General features: G+C 42.2%; 1 protein-coding gene across 5 annotated transcripts in view; it reads right to left on the bottom strand.

The window, feature by feature from the left end:
• Nfia (nuclear factor I/A) overlaps positions 1-23940 on the bottom strand; it is a 537878-nt gene that overhangs the window by 147697 nt on the left and 366241 nt on the right. For all 5 annotated transcript variants that reach the window (NM_001436591.1, XM_087660433.1, XM_087660436.1 and 2 more), the window contains 1 exon segment: positions 15192-15257. In NM_001436591.1, the coding sequence (NP_001423520.1) occupies positions 15192-15257 (66 nt within the window).

Genomic DNA, 23940 nt, shown 5'->3' with positions numbered 1-23940 from the left:
ATGGCATTGCCTCTGATAGAGGAAATATAAAAGTGGGAGACAGGGAAGAACCCAGTAAAAACATTTACACACATCTTTAATGGTATGCAGAGTAGAACCCATTTAAATGAATACCAACTAATGAAAACGTCTTGAAAAGAGAGTGATTTTTAGAGAAACCTTTTATCTATGGGCCCTATATTTAGAGAGCAAGCCTTTTAAATGAATATGGGGTTTAAAAAAAAGAATTAAATTGATAATTGTTGTGGTTCATTGTGGTTCACAGAGTTCTCATCAGGCCAGTGAAATAAATGAGCCATTTAACCAAGGAAGGCTGCTCTACCGACTTATGTCTTCCTGTAAGATGGCTAGGGAGTGTCCACAGAAGCTATCACGGAGCAAGAACACTGCCTTGGCAATGGCTTGGCACACCTACTCTTGTGAGCCTCTATGTGAGCACACTTGAAGACGCTTATGAGAAGGTGAGGTGAGAGAACTTGGTATAGTCAGCAGAATGTAGTAAAAGACAAGTATGATTCATGTATACAATAAGAGGAGAGAGAGAGAGAGAGAGAGAGAGAGAGAGAGAGAGAGAGAGAGAGAGAGAGAGAGAACAGGAACTTGTCAAGGATCTAAATTCTATACTTGGAAGACTTGGAAGAAGGTTGATACTGATGGCTACTTTTAATGCCAGCAAATACAGGTGAGGTTTGCTGGGAGTAACTATGTTTTTAGGATTCCCAACCTCTACTCTAATGTGGCCACACAAACACCAAGGATACATTACTCAAGCCTGTTTCTTCTCTGAGCTGCTCATCCCCCCACAAAGAAAAGTCAAATAAAAACTGTTTGGAAGTAGATCCAAGCACTCCTGATGTGAATATACTCATCCAAATAAGACGTTTAAAAGCCTCAGAGTTCTAAGGAGTTTGAGGGTAAAACTCAAAGCCCGAAGCCACATACTGATATACAAATATATCCTAAACTTTCCTAAATGAATTCTGGGTAAATCGAAATAGCGTTAGACGTTAAGGTTTTATTTGTGCATTTCTCTTGGCTATTTGAGGTGATTTGGTGTGTCTGCATTTCAAAAGTTATCTTCAAAATGTTAAAATAACAGATCAGAACCAGGGGGTAGAGTGGGGCTATGGTGAACGTGGAGGTGACTTTTTGTTGGTTTGTTTGGACTCTGAAGGCCTGGAGGAGAAATCATGTACCAGATGATCCAGTGCCTTCCCCATAAGAGAGGGGCATTCACTTCCCATGGAAGACCTCTGTAACTCTGCTCAACCTAAAAACTAGTATTGTTGTGCTGGAACAAAAACCATAAACAGTATCTGCACACTCCTAATATTTTTGGAAAGGACATGAAAATGAAAGAATTCCTGGTTTCTAAGGAATTATTTTAGTAGCTAGCTTTACACGTGGCTTGACTGCCTTATGCATTATCGGGTATTTTATATATTATATTCTTGCCAAGTCCTTCAGAGCAAGGAAGAGGAAGACCTATCAGTAAATCAGTAAACAATGTTTCAGGTGGGAACACTGGGCTCAGAGAGGTCCAGTGCCTTTCCCCAGGTCAGTTGGAGGAAGGAGTAAGGTAATTCACAGCCTGGACATCCTAGCCTCTCCTACCACATATCTGGCAAATCTCACATTGGCGGCTGATTTAACTCCTCCCACAAATAATCTCCTCCAATAGGAAACCCATCAGACTCACCACATCTTCAAACTCCCAATGTCCTGTATCTCAGAAAGTCGTTGGGAAGAGTAACAGAGAGGCACCATTCCTATAAGTATGTTGACATGATATGAGATGGATGTGGTCTGCCTTGTCAGTCATTCAACTGCACCTCAGTGCTGCCTGCTGTTTAAGGCTTTGCTGAATACTCTGAGAACAAGGATCCTTCGGGGTCAGTCATCTTTGACTTGATGTCTTCTCCTATACTTGAACTAGTGCTACACAGCTCAGCCTCATAGACATTTTTACTTCTGTCAGGACACTGCTCTGAGGAAAGCTACTGGTTGTGGACAGACGAAGAGCGTGTAGACAATGAGGACTCTCAAGTAAGAAGCCTGAAGCCTCGCCAGGCCAGGCCAAGGCAACCCTTCCTCCTTGACTGGCAGCCAACACTGCTGCAGGCCTTCAGACGCATCCCTGCCACAGTGCAGCAAACAAAAACATATGCTGTTTGGCCAGCCATCTAAGTACTGGATACGGGGTTGCCCAGAGGAGATGGGCTGGGAACCACATGCTCACAATGGAAGCCCACTGAATGTGGGCATCGTGCATATGCTTTTAATCTTTATTGTTTCTTTTCCGTTTGCTTGACAAGGCCTCAGTATGTGGCTGAGGATTCAGAGCAGCCTAAAATGTCTTCTCTTGCCTCAGCCTCCAGAGTCACTGGTTTCCAGGTATACACATGTTTCCTGGGCATCGGCCGTAGCCTCACCCACAGCAGACCTTTAGGGACTGTTGGTGCCCCAGGCTACAAGGACATGGCAGCCTTGCTTAGTTATGTATTCATAGTAGAAATTTATTGAGCCTATATTCTGTGGTCCTACACTCGGGAAAATGGAGATAAAAGAGATGAAGTCTTTGCCCTCATGGGGTTTATCAGCCACGAATGTCTCCCTTTGCAGTTATTCCAAAAATCACTGAACAAACACAACGTTAAAACCGCCAAAAGTGACTCAAATTTCTCAACAAATTATTTCCAAGTCAACTATTTAGAGAAGAAAGAGAATGGTCTCAGTAGTATTTCAAGTAACTTCCTTATGTCCATTCGCTCTTCCTGGAGAAGCTGTTAAGTCTAAGAAAAACAAAGAATTGGTGTGGCAGAAAGGATGCTGGGAAAGGCTGAACACCATGAAGGGTCTCCGTTCTGCTGTTGATCTGTGCCATTCAAGGCCTATCCACCGTCAGCTTCCACAGCGCTGTGACTAAGGCCTGGAATGGTATCTGGAAGGCAGCAGATGTTTAATAAATAAATATTGGCTGGATGAGAATGTGATATGTGAAGACTTAGTGTGAAGATTTTTATAGTTCTCTGTAAACAGCAAGAAACTGGAGACGAGAACCATCAAGTAACAAGGGTGCATGTAGCGAGCTTCACTCTAAAGGAAACCCCACCAATGAGCAATGCCAAAGTGACAGAGGCCAGGAGGATATGGGGGATTTGATGCTGTTAGTATTTTCCCATTACATCGCTCAGGCTTGAATTTTACTGTAACAGACTCAACAATTGTCCTTTTCTGAGCCCAGCTCAGCAGGCTAGTGAACTCACTGGGAAGCTTGCGGCCTTCTCTTCAGACTTTACAGAGTGAACGGCCATTTTATGTGAGCTTTGAGGACATTAGACTTTGAAGGCTTGGAAATGTCATTCTCAAAGCAAGGACTTTCCACACGAAGAGAAACCTGTCTCTAACTATCCTACAAATGCAAATATCCTTGACCAGAAAACCTTGAGCATGCTGTTCTAAGAACGTTAGCAAGATTACATGGAGTTCTTTTTAACTGTATTAGTTTCCTTCCAACATCCACTAAATTGAATTAGAGTAAAGTGGGGAAGGCCTAGGTTCGAAAGGTGGATGCCAAAGAAGTCACATTTTAATTTCATCTCTGTCTCTCATTCCTAGATGCTTTCTGGCTGTCAGCAAGGCAGTCAGCATGCTTCACTCCAGGGAAACAGGCGGGTGGCTGGCCCTCCAGGCACTAGATACCTCCATGCCTGTGCTACAGGCTTTGCACTCAGGGCCTCTCATCAGCATGCTCTGTTTGCTTAAGGAGAACCTTGGGTGTTCCCTCTTCCACATCCAGAGGATAGCGCTCTTGCTTATTATCTATCTTATCAAGGATGCCAGGTCCACCAATTCGGAAAATACCTTGATGGTGCATTTTTACCATAATTAAAAAGGGAGATTGCCAAGAATCTTAACTGAAAAATTCAGCAAAGTGCAAGGCTGAACTCCCTTGCATTTGTAACAGGACAGGAAGCAGGAGAAGCTCTGCGAGGACAGGAAGAGAGGAGAGCCGGTAGAAGACATGGCACAGGCCAGTGCTCTGAAGGACAGAATTGCTTATGAAGTTGCCCGTGCCTTCTGAAGCATTAGCCACATGCTCCCTCACCACCAAAGTCTCCCTATGCCCACCAAAGTCAGCTGCGTATGTCATTTCCACAGGTACAGAGATGGAAAAGGGACTCCAGCATCTAGGATTCAGAGCATGGAAGAGAGGATATATGACAGGAGAGATCTATAAGATGGACTGCCTCGGCAGGAGCAGCCAACCAAGAGCCAGAAGAGCATGTTTGCTTTCAGGACTCCCATACAGAAATCTAGGTCGGCCAGATTTCCTCCCTGGATAGCAGGGAGATTTAGGGGTAATTTAATGAGTAAGAAAGCACAAAATAACATCAGACAAATGTTGCCCATTTCAGAATTGAGACCGAAGATCTCGCCTATTCTGTATATACGTGTGCTTCACCACTGCTGCCTCCCGAATAACTTCAAACACATGTCCCAGCCTTCACCATACACACCAAACGCTACCCAACACCCCCAGGAGAGCACAATTGCAGTTTACGTAAATATCTGCCCAACACACTCTCTCTGTTTTGCTCACATATTTACTTGATTGGGTCTGAGTTTCATTTCTACTTAATCTGCCTGGCACCCAGATTAGCACATAAATTAATAAGCAGATGTGGTTAAAATCAGTTGGAAGAAGGATGGATTCCTCATTTTGATATTACTCTCATTGCTAAGTGCGAGCCTTTCAAAAGCTTGCAGAGTACCTTACTAGCTACTATCTTAGCCTCAAAACTCTCCCAAGAAGTCATAGCAACAAAGCCTGGCCTCTCACTGGCTACTGACCATGGATATGCCTCGGCCTTTGTTTTCCTCCATGTCTATCTCTACAACTGTTATGGCTACATACAGCATACTGAAATCAAGTTATAGTGTTTACTGCCTAGCATTGCCTGACTGTGGTCAATACCCTTGCTCGCCCAGGAGATGTGCAGAAGAATCCCACATGGAAAGAACTGAGTTCTTATTTGGAGCACCTGGTGATGCTCGGGTTGCAAGCTTTGCTTTTACTGTAGAGTTAAATGTTCAGATGCTCTGCACTGAGAAGTGCTCCCTGGCTCGTACATGGTCCTCCTGCAAGTCTCCTTGAACGGAACTGAACCCAAGACATATTTGGAAAAGATGAGCGGCAGGCACAGTGCAGAGGATGGGCAGTCTATACACATCCCTCTTCCCTGGCTTTTCCAGGCACCCGCTGAAGGCTGTGCTGGACTGTCTGTCTCTCACGATCAGGGACCTCTGTGCTAATTTCTCTCATGGACTATTTCTAAAAACAGTTTTACCAGCTCTCTTAGCTGAAAACCCATCTCTCCTCTAGTCTTTTGAGTCAATCCAAACTATTACTTCCGAGTTGGCCAGGATAGACTCACAAGCAAAGAGCTACACTCTATGCCACTCTTCCTGGGCATATACATGTTTGTCTATTGTTTCTTGATTATTTTTCCCCTTGCCTCACTTCAAGGGCCACTTAGTTGTTAACTCTTGGTCAGACTAATGTTTGCTGGGTTAGTCCCACAATCTCACTCTGCAAATCCTGCAAGGGAATGGCCATGCATGCTCCTCTGTGCAGCTGCTTCAGTTGGGTGGTGTACCAAGGCTCCTTTCTGTTTTAGGACCTTACTGAGGGTTCAAGGCTCTAACAAGGCATTCAGCTGAAAAGCTTTCAGTTTTGACAGCATTTGCAACTTTCAAAGAAGACAAACCTCTCCATGGAGTTAACATGATCTGCGAATGTGGGAATTGCCAGGAATCAGATCTCCCAATGAACTTTGTCTTGGTCACTGGAAATGGAGAATAAACCAATTCTTTTAAATAATTTACAAACCTGGAATTAAAGAGGTCAGGTGAAAATTCGTATTGCCTTGCTCAAAGAATTGGGGTGGGACATAAACATTTTTTTGTTTTTAATAAAACTATATTCTTACCACCTTCTGCAACTGAGGCAGTTTAAGATTTACTGGCAACTCTAGCTGTTTTGTCCCCCCAACAAGCATAAGAACACCTGGCATAATATTTGAAACAAATCTCATTTGATGCTCTCCACCTCTGGCAGGAAAACAAAAAGGTAGTTTACTGCTTTAAAATGTCCACTAGAGCAACACATACTCAGAACTTTTTACTTCCTCAAAAAAAAAAAAACATGAAGAATGTTTCTAGGAAGTAAAAATACATTTTTCATAAAATATTATTTCCCAAAAATGAAATCAAAATGTCAACTAAGAGATGTTTTATGTTCATGAGGCAATAAGAGAGCAAGGGGACTTTACTCCACTGATTATCTTTTCGGAATAATTGTGTGTGTGTGTGTGTGTGTGTGTGTGTGTGTGTGTGTGTGTAAATATATAAACAAATTTTATAATTTTATATATACATATTTACACACACTATATATATACATATATACTCACAAATGTTTGCATAAGCACTGCTCACAGAACTGACTTATCTGCTTACATATACAATGTGGCTCCTGTGGCTTCCCGAATAAAACTGAGGCAGATCCCCAGGAAGATGATGAAGTGAGTGCACTGAGAGAGGATAATCCATCCCAAGAAACAAACAGGAAGCAAAAGGCACTAACACTGTTAGAACCAAAACCAGCAACAAAATACATTTCTCAGGGGACGTTCTGACATAGAAAACCAAATGCCTAAGAGTTTAAATTACTTGCCCCACATTACAAATCAATACATTCTGAGGCCAAATTTGAAATCCATTCTTTCCACAAGAGCATGTATAATGGCCAAGCATTTGGACTGCAGCTGGAGTGAGTTGGAATGACTTTTGAATACTTGGCTGTGGGCAAATAATTCAAATCCTGTGTCCTCATCTGTAAGAGGAACACGCTAACAGCACCCACTTTCAGAAATAGGATTAAATATACTCATACCTGTGGAACTCTTAGCACTTTGACTGAAAGGAGCCAATCAGAGCATTGCTACAAAGATCATTGCCTGACAACCAAGCTGCCCCTCTTCAGGACAGGAGTACATCTGGAGGCTGCACTTCCTCCAGGCTGCTCCCAGCCAGTTACTGGGAGGGAAGACATTGAGGCAGGCCCATTCCCGCACCAGGGACACAGTTGTTAAATAGGTGGCTTTGGCTCTGGGACTCTTACTGTTCTCGACAAAATTCTCTTAGAAAGTCCCTGCCATCCCAGGCTCTTCCTATGTAAATCCCTAGACCACACTCAGTATCCCAGGCATTGGTGCTATATTGCAGTCTGAATGTGCTCCCTTCCCCTCCACAATGTCATTCACACCGAATTCCATCACGATCTATTGTACTTAGAGAACTTGAACTCCCCGGTATACAGAATGCCCTCAAGGAATGTGAGCTATGGTCATAAAAACAAAAATGACTATTTTTGCATTATTTACCCCTAAACTCTGAAAGAATTTAATCCTATTTCCAAACACTGCTTCCCTTAAATCTGTGACATTATTCATTTTTAGTGTTAAAGGGGCCGATTCTATGTTCTAACAGCTTCAGACAAGCTTACTTTTCAATCTAAGCAAAGTAGTTCTGAGAAACTAACTCTCTAAACAAATCCCTCAGATTCACCTTTTCTTCTAGTGTAAGCATGGGAGTCCTCTGCCTTCCAGCTTACCTGAAAGGTTTGTTTTGATTCCACCTCTAAAAGTGGAATTTTCCAGTGCACTGGTATTCGAAAATTTTTCTATATTCACTGTCTTTCATGAGGCAAACAGTCTGCCACTAGCAAGATGCTGTGAAAAAATGCACTTCGCTTTTCTTTCAACAGCGACTCACATAAGGCCCCAGTGGTGGGTTCAGTTGATACTCCAGTGACTAGGCTTCTACGCTGACTTTCCTAGGTTGAGTGACTCTCAACTATCTTTACTGCACCTATTGACAGCACCGGACAACTGGCCTATTGTTCTAAAACAACTACTGGGCAACGCACCAAAAGTCATGAGAACTTGGAGGTAGTCTCTTCAGGTTTCATTTTTAGTGGGCTAAATTCCAGTGGTTTGACCCTTGATGATCAGTGACGTCATCACAGCCTAATCAAACCTCCCACACGCCACTGTGATGGCTACCTCTGCAACCTCTACAGGGTGTGTGCGGAATTTGGACTAATTGCCAGATAAAGTACAGAACTTGGCTTAAGGAATAAATACTTTGAGTGTAAGTATATTCCATGTGCTGCACACCCCAGAGTCAGTTTTGTTGCTGCTCCGTTCTACTAAAATAGAACTACCTAATAGTAGCCAACTTTACTACTTAATCTTTGGGTTTTAGCTCAAATGGCAACATATCCTTTGTATAACAGTAACGCATCCTCATTTGACTTTACTTCTCTTCGTGGCATTCAGTAATGACGGTCATATTACATGCTTATTAGTCGGTTTATTGTCATAGTCTTGGCCAACAACGTAAGCATCATTAAGAGCTGGACTTGGTTTGGATTTGTGTAGTGCTAAAAATCACACCTGTCTCTTGGAATGCACATGACCATTATCTGATGTGTGAATAGATGAATCTTGCCTTTTGCTCCCTTTGTAGGCTGTCAAGTTCTCAAGAACAAGATGTGTGAATCATGTCAGTGCTGGCTCACCACTCCTAAGTACTGAACGCACCCTGAGGACTGTCCCTTGAATGGCGTCTGAGAACAGAAGAGAGAGCCTTCAAGCCACTTCTCTGCTATTTCCTTCACAGATGATTGTGTCTGCCTTTCGGTGTCAGCTTCCTGTTCGCTAGCTCCGTTCGTGCCCTGGTCAAAAACTTCTTGCTCATCTCTGCTTGCTCCCTGGTGGTAAAAATAACTACAGAAACCTAAGCGAACACTGTCTCCTGTGTGGAGAAATTGTTGGTGGGCTATTCCTCCCTGGCTTCCACTTGCCACGGTATTCTTTATACGTCTCTCTTTGGCTATTTGCCATATGATGCCTGGGGATGAGGCATATGAGCTCTGGTTCCCACTGGGGTAAAGTCAACCAAGTATGGAAATTAATAACCGAGAAGGATCAGACTACTCTGCAGGAAATGCTACCCCCTCCTCCCACCTTGTTGGAACCATCCTAGTAGAGTTCCTTAACAATAAACTCATGCCAGGGAAACAGAGTTGCCAGCAGCTGAGTCGAACCCGAAGAAGAGAAAAAGAATGAGGAAGAGGGAATGAGAAAAGGTGCCAAGATCCTTATGGTCTCATGAATTTTTCTGACAGACAACTAATCAGTCTGGATTAGTGACCCTGAACCTCCAAATACATCACTTCTATTCTATTCTATTTATTACTATTATCCATAGTTGGACTATTCTGTCCAAAAATAATAAGCATGCTTAAAAAGAAGAAAACTCTCCTTCATTCAAATGACAAATGAGAAATGATCTGTTTGGGGCAGGAAAGGGTCAAACACATTTATTCCTGATCCAGCTAGGCCCTCTGATACTTCCCCGTGCTGCTATTTCATTGATGGGGAAGTGGCCATCAGAAGTGGTCCTTTTAAAGGCATCTCTGTCAACGGGTCCTGTTGTGCTAGCTCCAGGCTGAACAAGAACAGATGGAGCCTCGGCCAAGCAGCAGGTGACTCTTCTACTGCACTGACTTCACTTGAAGACAACCTCACTTCAGTTCAAACGCAAGAATCCAGATCTGTGGCTACGTTTGCACAACCTTATGCAAATTTGAATGCTCCATGGAAATGGCACCCCTGGGTCTCTCCTGAGACACAGGAGCAAAGGAATTGGAGAAACCAACAGAAAACTCCCTTTCTCGTCTTCTCTTTGTCACTAAATAATTGTAATTATGTAAGAAGTTAGACGTGGGGGTGGGGAAATATCTAAATGAGATCACTAGCTAATCCATTTCTGAGTCTGAGAAATCAGGCAATGGGGTCTAAAACATTCCCTCGTTTGGCTATTAGCCAACAGAGCTAAAGCCCACACAGCCCGCTAGCCTGTGTGCAGACAATAAATTGTTCACATCGTGTGAGGGTACAGCTTCTTCTTTAGAGTGACTCCTTCCCCGCTTTCCACACCGAGTTGTGTGTAGACTCGGCCATGCCATTGCCTCATCCATATTTCCTAAGTCAAGACTCGGAAGTCGAGAGGAATTTCTACGGAGGCAACCAAGGGCCACACATGCTCAAGTTATATAAGGATGCAGACACTCATCATGCTTCAAACTCTCATTTCAGATCAAGCCATGGTTTAGCCCCTGGTCTCTTAAAGAGGAGAGACTGGCTCCATTGCCTTGCTGAAAATTCATCAGTCGGAACTTAATCACATAGAGCTGAAACCCAGCAGGCATTTAGGCTGTAATGTCTCCCTGAGTTGGGGCCTTTACATATTTTAGAATATTGATCATTACTGTTATTGCAGCTGTTTTGGTGGTCACTCTACTGTGTCTGTCCCTGCAGGGTTCTCTGAAGAACACTGCAGAGAATAATTGTTGCTAGGTAATTGTGAAAGAAAGTCATGCAAATTATGAAACATCGATAGACCGTCTTTATAAGTCAATGGTGCCAGACCACTCCTGCTTTCCCAGAGAAATGCAAGCTGTAAGGGGGCATTGCCTTCACAGTTTTGGAAATGACCCCAAAATGGTCCATTCATCAAAAAAAAAAAAAAAAAAAAAGCCTCTCATGTAAGAACTCCACCCAGTAGTCACAGTTTATTCAGGTTGAAAAAATTCACTTCTCTCCCATTTCAATGTTATTAACATTGTGATTTAATATGGAAACACATCTATTATATTTGTGGACAAAGTAGAGAGAAGAAAATATTAAGTTGGCTTTTTATAAGAACATTTACCAGGTTAAAAAAAAGTTTATCCAAAAGAGAAATAGAAATTTACATATTTCTTATCTCACCCCCAACTTGCAAAGAGTGTCTACATATAAATCTTAAGCTAGGAAGTCAGCATTCTTACAACTTGTTTAGAAAATATTAAAATATTCAAAGTAAGTACTGAAACGAGTGAAAACGATAACTAATACAGTAACAACAACCGTGGCGAAGATCAGCCGACTCCTTGTCTAGTAACATTTAACAGTGACGCTGAGTTTAACAAGTCAAGATGGGACTGGAATAAATAAGTCAACCAAAGTGAAAAAAAAACCAAACAAATACAAAAATATAGCTGGAGTCAAATAGGTGGCAGGTAGAGTTGCATAATTTCAAAGTCTAGGGCAAGGGTCATGATTAATGCCTATCTGAGGATCGATGTGGCAACATCATAGAGCTACTACATAGGAACGAGCACCACCGAAGCCAAAGAAAATGACCTCAGTACTTGCAGGGATTCTTGCCGTCAGTAACAAAGCATACACCACAGAGGTATAGTTATTATTGGCTGGCTACAGTCAGTGGGATGGACATAGCTCTTCTCTTTCTGACAATGGAATTTTGCCCGGCCCATTTTAACAACTGGGTGTTTTCACTGACGTCAGACCGAGTTGGGAGTGAGTCTGAGGACTGCCTGTGCTGACTGCCTCCAGATTCTCTATGGTCCAACTGAATGGGGCCTTGATTAAGCCGAAATGATATCTCACTAGCTTTGCGCTCATCAGTGATGGACTGGATACATCAGAGTTGGAAGCATCCTCTAAACGTCCTTCTCTAGAGTGCAAGCACCCCCAATGCCAACCATGTACGCTCTGAGACAGCTACGCATGATCTACTCACTCTAGCTTTGGCTTCAGAAACAACGGGTTGAATCTAGATATTTCTGCCTATGGGTCTTTTTCCACATACAAATTGGATGTCCAACTTCTCCAGAGAAGCTCCTCTTCCCTAAAACCTTTATGGTAACTCAACGGTGAGGACTTGGATTATACTCCAGGTTAAAAGACACACTTAGCTAATATTTTTAAAGAAATCTAGGCAGAGTACCTTCTTTGTAGGGCACCCCTCTTCTGAAACACACATACCTGGAGGTCCCAGAAATTTTGAATCACCTCTGCTGTTCACGAGTCCTTGGGCTCATGGACAATGAATGGATTGAGGACAGCTAAACAATGAAGCAGATATCTACTCTAGGACCGTGGGACTTGAGAAGGTACACACTGCCAGGTATCTAAGAGGCTATCTACAAAGGATGGTCCTGGAAGTTCTGGTTTATTTTTGACACCATCCTTCTGTCCCAGGACTCGATCTTGGGGACCTAGAATAGTGTCTGGTGTTTCAGCAAGTGTTACAGAGGAACCTTCGGACCCTTCCTGTAAGTGAGGCGTTCTACTATTCCCACCACACTCGCTTGCATACTTGTGTGGTCAGTTCCTTTCAGTGTTGCTAAAATTAAGTTTCAGAAGAAGCTCTTTTACCCACCTAGCTACTATTTAATTCGAACACAGGTCTGCCTGGTGCTAGAGGCAGTTTTAACCATTAGATTATACCAATTTTGAGTTTCGGAAACATTGGTACTTTATCTCTGGGTTCAGATAATTCCTTAAAATTTTTCTATCTACTACTCTAATTGCGCAAAGATTTGTGTCTTCTCACGATTGAGTCTTAAGGGAGTATGAGCAAGGAAAACACAATTCTACAGCACACAGCAGACTGGCCACAGAGGGAAAAGCCAGCTGCATTTGCTTAGGTAGAGTTGCATGGCCTGGCTGATGGCTGTAGGTGAAGTAGCATGTTACCATTTATTCACTCCCTAAGGTTTACCCGGGGCCTACCATTTACCTCCCACTACCTTTCTCAAGAGCTAGGAGAAAGAGCTTGTTTTCCCTTGTGTGCGCTAATTAATAAGGAAGGAACAATGTGTTCCCAGTTCATTTGAAGAACAGATTCTGTCATGCTATCACACAGCAAGATTCCAAAACTTCATACAGTTTAGCTGATGTGCCTATGAGAAGTTCTGCTTTCAAAACAAAGCCATTCAGAAACTCGCATTCATGCTCACAGGCTGGGGCAATGAAGAGGGACACGCAGTCAATCGAGGAGAATAGAAGGTTACTTAGTGCGCAAGAATACCTTGCCCTAAACCCACCATTTATTCCCTTTGTGATTCTGTGTCTTTAAAGAAGAGAAATGATATTTTTCTTCCTGCAATGATCTGTGAGGCTGACAAAGACCAGATGGAAGGAATATGCTAACCTTTCCCATAGAGTGGTCTAAGGTACAACAGCTTTTTCTTAAAAACAACAAGAAAACCCCAAAAACCAAAACAACAACAATAAAAACCACCGAAGCTTGAAAAGTAGGCGTTTGTTACTTTTATCTCCTGGATTCAAACACTTCTTTTCTTTGAACTCGCACCCATGAAGCCTTGAGGTAGCACCAAGTCATCCTGGTTAAACGTGAACTTGGCTGAAATCACTGTGCCTTTGGCCTAAACACTGGGTTGAGTCGTGGGGTGCTTTTTTAGATGGGTAATGTACAATTTTGGCATTACAGGCAGCTCCAGAGAGGTGTGCCAGGCCTCTCCCCCTTGGTTTATATTTGCATGTGAACAGCTTGCCGGCCATTTTATGAAGACAGATGAATCGCAACCTGCTGGAGTGGTATCCAGACCTAAATATGTGAGCTATAGACCCTACGGCTTACCAATTTTTAAGATAAAAATAAAGTGTCTCTGGACACAACTTCAGGAACCTTAGTACAAATAGATTTTATGAAAAATGGGACATTTAAAGCATCAGCAGCCAGGCCAAAAATACAGAAACAAGTCTCTATATAGTGCAACTTCAATCGCCAACAAAAATTAATATGCAGCTGTTTTACACACACACACACACACACACACACACACACACACACACACACCCCTCCAATCTTAGGGATCTCTCCCATTCTTTCTTAACTGTCTTTTGAAAAAAAAAGCTTTGATGAAGGAAATTTCACTAAAACACCAGGATGAAAAGAGGGACTGTCATATTTACCATCACAGTGGAGATCTGTAACAGAGTTTCCAAGGTTAACAAAATAAAAAGTGTTCTGAACGATTTGGTAAGGTAAACCCTCCATCACACAATACCAAATAATCTGGTTTGCGTATCCTTTCCAGATAATGAACTGGAGGTCCAAATGGGAAAAGTGAAGAACAGAAAAAGAACAGGGAGAGGAGAGGAGAGGAGAGGAGAGGAGAGGAGAGGAGAGGAGAGGAGAGGAGAGGAGAGGAGAGGAGTTCTCACTCGTGCAGCAGGAGGTGAAGAATAAAGGATAGTATTACATAGGCAAGGAAAATGGGAGGGGCCTGAACCTAGTGGCATAGGTGTTTACTTAGGACTCATTGAAAGAGACTTGGTAAGGATATCACATGTATCACTTTACTTAATGATCACCAAGGTGATACTAAAACCCTCAGTATTGGGTGAATATTTAGATAAAGAAACACATACCCCGAGGGCTTAGTTATATATTTGAGGATTTTATAAAATATCATATATTGGCCTATGATTGAGACTACCATTTTTATTAAATGAGTGGTCCTGCTCAATCTAATATAACCTATAACTATGCTTCTCATCCTTTAGGTGTATATCACGAAATTGGAATATTACACAAGGCATCGTTAAATGTAACGATGTTAAATGTAACCTTTCTTTGAAAGGTTTCTATAACAGTAACTCCACATAGAATATGAGATTTGGCTCAGTGGCAGGGACCTGCCTGGCAGGCAGGGAGTTCTGGGTTCAATCCCCAGTACTGCAGACAGGGAAAGGGAGAAGGAGAGGAAAACAGGTGAGGGAATTGCTCTGTTTATAAAACAGAGGGACCGACTATTCACTTGCTATTTCATTTTAGACATTTTAAAGGGGAAAATCCTTTGAAGATATGGCACTTTCTTAAGGTGAATTCGCAAAGGGTTAAGCCTAGGCTACTTGACTGCATGATATTCAGTGAGCATCTTTGGGCATTTCCCACTTTGAAAGGAATTATTATAAAATGACAGGGGAGATCTGTGGTCCTTCTTCCATGCTGCCCAAGAATGTGCCTTGGTGCCTCCAACCCTCCTCTCACATTTCCAGAGAGTTAAATGTTCTGGTTTGGGCCTTCATAGAGAGGGACTGGGATAGGAACCGGGGCTGCTGGGATGCCTCTTGAGTTTTCTCTGTGAATCTTCAGTTTACTGTGAGCACTCACAGGGCAGCATTGGCTGCTGGCCCCTGTGGACTCTGAAACAGCAGCACAGAGGCCAGTGCTAAACTTACCATTTTCTGGCTGGTCCTTAATGTCAGCATCACTTGGTTGGCTGGGACTTTCAGATTGACTTGAATCTGAAAAACATAAAGAATATAGCCAAAATTACAGGATCTGTGAGAGAAAGCGGAACAGAGGTGCCAGACTTTCTCAAAAGGTTCAGCCTATGAACTAAGAATGGGGACATCAGAAAAATGATAGGACTGATAAAGAAAAGACAGGAAAAGAGATGTAGGCGGGGGCAGGCACATGAGGGTTTAGCACAAACGCTCGGTTTTGTTTAGGCCTCCAATAGTTTTCTCTGTACTGGGTCAGTAACTGAAGCTCTCTAGAACCATTCTCTGATGGAAAGAAGGTTCCAAACTCACTTCCTCATTACTCTGATGACAGCTTCTCCTCTACTGCACATATTTGATGCTTGAGTCTGATCACAATAAAGGGCATATTTTGAAGCTGGTGTAGAAAAAGCAACCCAGACAACAGCATAGATTCACACCCCTCAATTCCAACGTTCTAGGGCATGCACAGGACAAGGCTTTCTGAGGCTGAAGCTTACTTTATGGGGCAAATGTTTTCTGCTGTACAGAGGTATCTGGAAACCCAAAGGATTTTTTTGTTTTTGTTTTGTTTTGTTTTGTTTTTTAAATAAAAGCAGAGTCGTGTAAACATTTACAGTATTATTTCTTTTTTTTAAGCATAATTTTTTAATTTAAAAAATTCTTTCCATTGAGTTAGTGTCTACGTATGGTAACCTAAAACAACGCTTGCTTTTAAATTGAGATAAGATGAGCTTTCAGAAGACTTTCACGGAGTAAGAAGCAAGCATAGTTATATGTTTGGAAGAAAAGAGAAAAAAAATCAGGTGCCAAATCTCAAAGAGATTTCAGAGATTTAGGACAACAGACAGAAATAATTACTTGAAATAAAAAAAAATGTAGCACATCTCTATCTATGTAAAGGGTGGATTCTAACTTCTACCTTGATGTCACCGGTTCAGCATCCGTTGCCTCTAGTTTGACTTCATCTCAGCAAGAAGCCAATGCACAACCAAGAGTTACGTGTGTAACCATTACCGAACTGAAAGGGTGACTGACACGGGCCCTAGCCACAGCATCTCTTGTCTTTCCTGGAGACTGCACAGGGAAGTGGTACTCCCAAGGACCTTTGCCTGGAAGTGTCAATCTGTGCTATTAAATATTCCCAACTCTCAGACAAGGAGCATCTTAATCATAAGAAGGGCTATGTCTACTTCATAATTTTTCAGACAATATCAGCCTGGTAAATACAAAGAAAAAATTCTGTTGAGTCAACAATTAAAATAAAGAGGTGGCTTTTACAATTTAACACTAGCAAAAGAGCCTTTCCCATATCCTGACGCCTGCTATTTGTTACAACAAACAAAACCAGAAACTGTAATGTATCAAAAGCCTGTAAAGGACTCATTTCACAATGCCCTGCAAAGACAGATACCAGGCCTAAAACTTGGAAATGCAGCTAAACTTACAGTGAGATCATATTTGAAGTTATGGCAGAAACTAGTATTATAATTGACTATCTAAAATATAGCTAATTTTTTCTAAGATCCTATTTTTTAATTAAAAATTACAAGTTAAACATTTCAAAATTATTTCTGTGTTTTAGGAGAGTCATACCATCATTTTTTTTTATCCAAAACAAATCTTAAATCTTTCATTTCGTAAAATTAAAGCAAAATATCTAAATTTATTTTATAGAAATTCCTTTTGATCATACCACAGAACACATAAATTTTTGCCAGACATAGCATTTTCTTTAAAACCATACAAATGGATGTTTTGATCGCTTAGCTGAAATTGTACCTGTGGGTGTGATATCTTTAAAACTAATGCTTCTCCATAAATCAGTGGAAAGCATCTTTCCTGTCGATTAATTGAGATACACAATAAACAATAGGATTAAGTATGGATTCATCAATATTAATGAAAATAGGGATAATGAACCCAAAACGTTTTTTTTTTTTTTAAAAAAAACCCAGCAGGAGACATCTTTGTCCAGTTCACTTCTGGTTTAAAACATTTGTTTCATCACCCTGCCTTTACAGAAACAAAAAACACGAACAGGAAGAGCTGAATAGAGGCATTGCAAAGCTGGTTTAAAATTTCAAGCCACAGAGAAGCAAGCCAAAGAGCGTCAAGGAGCTGAGTGGGATGATGGAAGGACTCAGGGTTGGTCTACAAGGCTCTCGGCACCGGCATCCCTCGAACACTGAGACACAGACACTAGAGGAGGCATCTAGCCAAACAGGGAACGGGGCACGAATTCTCAGTTTTATTCAAAGCCTGGAGAATGTTACCACCCCAGGCCGTCAAGCTAAAATATTCTATCCCAGGAAGGCTCAAGCGAAGCCAAGGCTCTACATGGAACCCAAGTGCCCTAAATCTTTTGATAATTATTCTCTACCCGTACTGGTGTTGTTCCATGAGGAGACACAGCCCCTCTCTTGAGTGGAAAAGGTCACAGATGCCGTTAAGTACGGAGCCAACCAGATGACCAGAATAACAAATTAATTTCTACCCACACACAACTGATACAAATGGAAGTCCTCTTAAGCACTAGTGTCAAAACACTATCAAAACGAATACTCATTTCACTTTTCTCCTTTTTGTACTTCTTGGAGACCTGGCAGAAAACTTCGTGTCTTTCTGTTTTGGACAACTATTGTTTGATTTCTGGCCATTTGAAATAATGAGACACCGCCCTCTGCCCCCTCCCCACCACAAAAAAAAAAACAAAAAACAAAAAAAACAAAAAACAAAAAACAAAAAACAAAAAAAACAAAAAACAAAAAACAAAAAACAAAAAAACCACCCAAACAAACTCACTTGCATAAAACAGGATGGACCTCTTATCCAGGAAGCTCCCAACCCCTGTATATCAGAGTGGTGGCTTCCTTCCACAGTTCCCTGTGTTTTACAATGACAAGAATATTACTTAAAGCACATCTAAATGATGGCCTTAGAATGCTGTTATGAGAAAGTACACTCGGGTTATCTGTTTTTCTCTGTAACTGGGGATTTTTTTTTTTTTTTGGTTTGTTTAATGGACCTTAAGCATCAATCTAACCTTGAAAAGGCATATTTCTTTGGGTTTCTAAAAAATGTATGAGCACACACTTAAAACTAAAATAGACAGGGTTTGCATATAGAAAGCTGGGTTAAGACATCTTAAGTGAACTGGCAGCAGTCATTTATCTATGCATGTTTATGACATCTACAGCTATATTGCTGTGGGACTCAGATAAAGATAGTCCACTATCAATACAATCACCAGAGAAAGAATAATAATAAAAAATCCTAATGCCGGCATATTGGTCTCTATGCTTCTGACTTGTTCAAGAAGAGAACCTGCGTTTGTTGCTGATACGCACGTTCGATCCCTGAGACTGTAACCCTGTTCCCTGTCAAAGAGCACTTCTTTGGCGGAATGCAAAGGATGACAAAAACATGTTGATGTGGTAAAAGTGACGAGGGAAAACTATAGGTGTCACTTCCCTATATTTTATATTAATTAAGCTTCATGCAAAGATGGCATGTTGCCAATCTCCCTGCCCTTGACCTAGAACTAATCCCTTTCCCTCCAATCCACCTTTCATTGTGCACACATCTCTCTTGATGCAGCTGACAGAAGCCGTGTGGTGGTGATTTCAGACTCCTGAGGGGAGTTCTCTCCTCTGCCTCTAGCTCCCTGACAGGCTGCCTGGCCCAGCCTCGGAGCTCAGTAACTGCTCATGATTTAAACCCCCAATTCTCCTTTAGCTTCTTAACAATGGGCAACTGCCAGTCTCAGCGAGCCTCTGAAAAGTGTATAGTCACAGAGAAGGAGGAGTGGGATCCAGAAACCAGAAAGAAAGGCTGGGAAGGCCATCATCTCTGCTGTGTATGCCCCTTGTTGGGGACTGGTAAGGGAAAGTGAGACACATCCCTCTGACATGGCATTATCTAGAAACTCTGCATGACAAAAACAGGCTAGAGACAAGCACCTTGGTGACCTATGAACACAGAATACTGTCCAACACTCAGCAGGCCTAAGATATGTTTACAGTATAAAAACGCCCACTGGCAGGAACATTTCCCATCCCCAGAGGTACAAAGGAAAGAAAAGTCACATGTTCTCCAATGGCTGAAGAGTGTCTTGTAGGTCTGAAGATTGCTGCCAGGAACTGGGTACAGCAGAGCAGGCCCCTGGTAGTGTCTGCACCTCCCCTCCCTAAATATACTAAGAGAATTCCCACTTAGCCAGTGCAATATCAACACAAGTCTATGGACCATGAAAGCACAAATTTTGACCTCTAGAGAAACACTCCATGCTAAGTTTTAGCCTATCAACATACATGATGGTTTGGCTAAAGCCAGCCTGCAAAACCTTTGCTAGAATTCAGTGTCTAGTTTTTAATCTTCCAAACTGAAAGAATAAGAAGAAACCCGAAGGCATCTACACACACACACACACACACACACACACACACACACACACACACACGAGCCAGTCCAGTTAAACAAAGTGAAATTCTTGTCCAAAAGAGTCAGAGTTCTCAATCACCTACATGAAAGAGATGCAAAGATTGGAATGGATATTGTCCAGAAATAAATGAAGGGGCTGTGTCCTTGCTCTGACTATCAACGATAGCAGTTGGCAATTGTAGCCAATAACAACGTTGAAACTTTAGTTAAGTTTCTGTCTTTATTGTTTGAGAAGGTGAGTAATAAAGGTAGGTTAAATAATTCATCTCCTGTATCCACACAGGATAGGAAAAATGTCTCTGATGGATAGTACAAGATTGAGAATTACTGTGCTTGGCTCTAGTGTCATGACATATTTACAGGAAGGCTATCTAGAGGATGAAATGGTTATGTCGGTCATATTTTGCTTATTCATCTCTGAGTTGCTGTTATTAAAGAAATAACAGCATTATTGTTGGATGAACACATTTAGATCTGCGTTTTTCTATGGGATCAAGATCTTAAAGATTGGAGTGATAAGAAATAGGAATGCTTATGTGAAGCACCACGGTACAGGGCTCATGCAGAGACCGCTTAAGAGGTAAGCAGTGAGGAGTGCCATCCGACCAGCTACACAGAAGGCTGTCTGTCTTGGTCTGGTGAAAGATAAAGTTTGTAATATCATCACTAACTCTGAACTGCAGAAAAGACAAAAATATTACTAATATTCCTAGAGAATGGACAGAATCCTTTATGCACAAAAAAATAACCAAAGCAATGTCAGGTAAACTCATGTTCACAACTGTGACTCACCTAACGAGAAGTTAACATGTGATGACCTAGTTCTTAGAACAGATGTGTGGTAGGGCAAACCACGTCATGTACGTTTTCTTAAGTATTAGGATGGAAACTCTTCATGGCTCTTTGAACAGAAAGTATTACCTTTACATTACAATACAAAATTTAATCTCTACAATTTTCCCAGTGTGCTAGAACTATGTGTTTATGTGCTAACCGAAGGGATTACATAACGGGGAGGTTAGGTGGGGAAGAGCCAGCTCCAGAGGGACCTGGCTAGTTTGCACATGTTGTATTCAATGGAGAGCGAAGGCTGTGTTTGTGTAGCAACTACTTGGAAGGGGTCCACCAGACCACCCCGGGGCTGCCAGCTGCTCTGGAGATCCACTTGAACCACACCCGTGCCTGGCATTTTTAAGGACTCTATAAGACTGCTATGTAATCTGGGTTATTTTTCTTCCTCAAAACTTTTTCTTTTTATAATACTTTTTCTGAATAAGAAATTTGTGAAATATTAACTTTGCAGGAATTAGAATTTTGGCGTCAGTGCTAGTATTCGAAGCCCATCTGCTTAGCCAGGATTGTGTCTGATGAGAGGAGTGTTTAGGGTGAGGTTAGTGTCTCTTCACCTACTCTCAATGTGTTAACTTCTATGTGCACGAGGAGGCTGTGCAATGATGTGGCTTCAACATGTTGGGAAAAAAATTAAATGGAGTAACTATTGTGAGCTGACAGGGTGAGTCATTTCTTAACTTTAAAACCCATGGATTCATTCACACTAGAAGTAATAGCACGACTCCCTCACTAAAGTGTCGGTCTTCATAACAGGTGGGTTTCAAGGATCTTTCCCTGGGGTTTTGGAAGTGAAGTCGGTGATGGGAAAAGACATCAACGATTTCTCACATTTTCTTTGACAAGGATCTATTACTGAAAAACACTAAACAGACTATATCACCAATTGGATTTTATTTTTCCTGTGAGAGGAGCATATGACACGCAATGATAACTTGTGGCTTAATTCAGAATTCCTATTACTGAGTCAACCCAGCCACCTACCCACTCCCACATAAACAAGGGCCTACGTAAAAAGCATCTCTGTAAAACTATCGTGTATTGGAACCTCATTAACTGCCCCTGGAACCACTTATAACAGAGTCTTAGAGTTGTCTATAGACTTGGGGAGGAAGCAAATCGGCATCTGTATTTCTAAAGCAGGAAGTGTTGCCATATATATCCATGTCATAGAAGTAATTCATCCATTGAGAGTGATGTGCAACTGAGTTAATCTCCTGCATGGTCCACGATGTTTCTGATTCATTTAAGGACCGAGACACCTTCCCTGAGGGTGTGCTAGTCAAGCTCAGAAGCAACCAAGGTACTTGTCTTTCATTATTGAAGAGAGTATTAAATGATCTTTTTTAAAGGTAGCATCTTAAAACAACCTCAGTTATATAACGTAACTTCCTGTGTCTCGGTTTCTTCATCTTTAAAACGGGAACAGTATTAATCATGTAACCTAACGGGACTGTTTCAAGGATTATTAAAACAAACTCCCCACTTCGAAGTATATAGATCACAAGTAACAGCGTGTTTCTGCCATCCAGGTCTTCTCATCAGGCAAGTTTTTTCACTTTTAAAAAGTCAACTCCAACCTATACATGATGTGGCTCTGGCGTAAGGACAGAGTGTTCTCATTCCCCCCTGGGGGGGAGGGGTGTGCCTTCTGTGATGGACCTGTCTGCCTCATCTTGCCTGCATTTATTCCAGACACTCGTGTGTGAGTCTGTGTATCAGGCAGTACTTTATCTGAGGCTGGAACCAGTCTCCGGAATAGCTGCGTAGAAGTCTTTTTAGCAAGATGTGTGCCAATGATTTCCCACAAGCCTCTGAGGCAAACCCAACCGAGGGAGAGAGAGAAATCTTTGCTACCTTACCAGGAAGAAGCTACCTCAAAATTCAAGTTCTCCTCCCCAGACTACGCTGCCGAGCTTCATCGGCTCACAGCACTCACAGCTGCCTGCGCCTTGTCTTCTGAGCAGCCCTGGTGTGCTAACTTCTGTCAGGGGGATGCTCAGGCTGCGTGAAGATGAAGAGTGTCCATCATCCCATGGAATACTCTGTCAGTGTCGAAAATCCTAGATCGCTGCACTTTAAGAAGGCCCACCAACAGGGACCACCACAAAACCTTGTAAACTTAAACACCCCAGAACAAAACAACAACAAACCCAGCTGTAACTACTTGCCCATCTTTAAAAATAAAATAATATAAAAGCAGAAACGTTCAGTGGATTCCCTGAGGGTGAGCCAGATTTCTGACAGGACGGTGAACCTGTGCTAAGTGAACTGAGGAAATATGTGCTGTGGTACTGGGTCTAAATATCAAAACCAGGGAGCTGCTAAGACAGAGCCATTGCAAGTAATTCCTTCATGCTTCTGTGACTTACAATGGATCTTTTCCCTTCTACTTCTAACATAACCATTCTTTAAGACAACGGCAGTGGAAGAGGCAAATGGTATTTTCCTTTCCTTTTTTACCCCCCACCCCCACCCCTCTGGTTTTCAAGCTTTGAAACTCTTTGTGCAGGAACCGGACTGGTATAGCTGGCTTGTCCTGGTAGACAAAATAAACACGTCAGGACTCCACTTGTTTGTATTCTCCTCAGTGGCAATGTATGCATCAGCAGCTAAAAACAAAGAAACTTTTTAGCTGCTCAGAAAATGCAGAGGCTTCCCCAACAAGGGAGGAGAGGGGCGGAGGGGGAAGGAAGGGTGGGGGTGGAGAGTGGGGGCGGAGCTGCAGGAAAGTCTGACAGTCCATTCAATATAGGGATGATGGCTATAACGCACCCAGGTCCCCTCGCTGATTAAATATGCATTGGCACAGTTTTGATCGATGTGAGGCATGGATCAGATGACACACCTGCAAAATCTTGAGCACAGAGCTCCCAGGAAGAGGGAAAATACAGTCTTGTCTCCTTATCTTTGTTTTCAAAGGCTCTCAATTTCTCTGCTTAGATATCTAATTTAATTCTCTCACCCCTCAGCAAACTGGATTAGGGAAGTCAATACTGCCTTTGTGCATCGGCAGGAAAACACAGCTTTCCTCTTATTCAATTTAGCTATGACCTTTAGACAAAGATAATGACAACTGTCTAAAAGTCCAGTTAAGGGTTGAAGAAGAGGGTCCCGCCCCCAGGGTAGGGATCCCTAGGAATTTGGGGGAGACTGAGGACCGAGGGTGATTGTGGCATGGTCTCTCCTATCAAGGGAGAACGGGGGAAAGAAAGCTAAGGAGTGACGGTTAAGCAGAAAGCATGGCAGGCAGGAAGAAGACAGCTAATCTCAAGTCACTGTGGCCCTGACACATCCAGATCAGAAAATAAGTCTACAGCGAGCCGTGAGAGAGCAGGGAGGAGCAACAGTTTGTCTGAAAAAGCACTTAATAAGAAAGCTGCTGATTACGCAGTCAGGAAAAGCACAAAGG

Source organism: Rattus norvegicus, chromosome 5 (assembly GCF_021556685.1).
Source record: "Rattus norvegicus strain SHRSP/BbbUtx chromosome 5, alternate assembly SHRSP_T2T, whole genome shotgun sequence".
NCBI classification, from domain to species: domain Eukaryota; kingdom Metazoa; phylum Chordata; class Mammalia; order Rodentia; family Muridae; genus Rattus; species Rattus norvegicus.
Note: the sequence above shows the minus strand (reverse complement) of the source record. Positions and strands in the feature narration are given on the sequence as shown.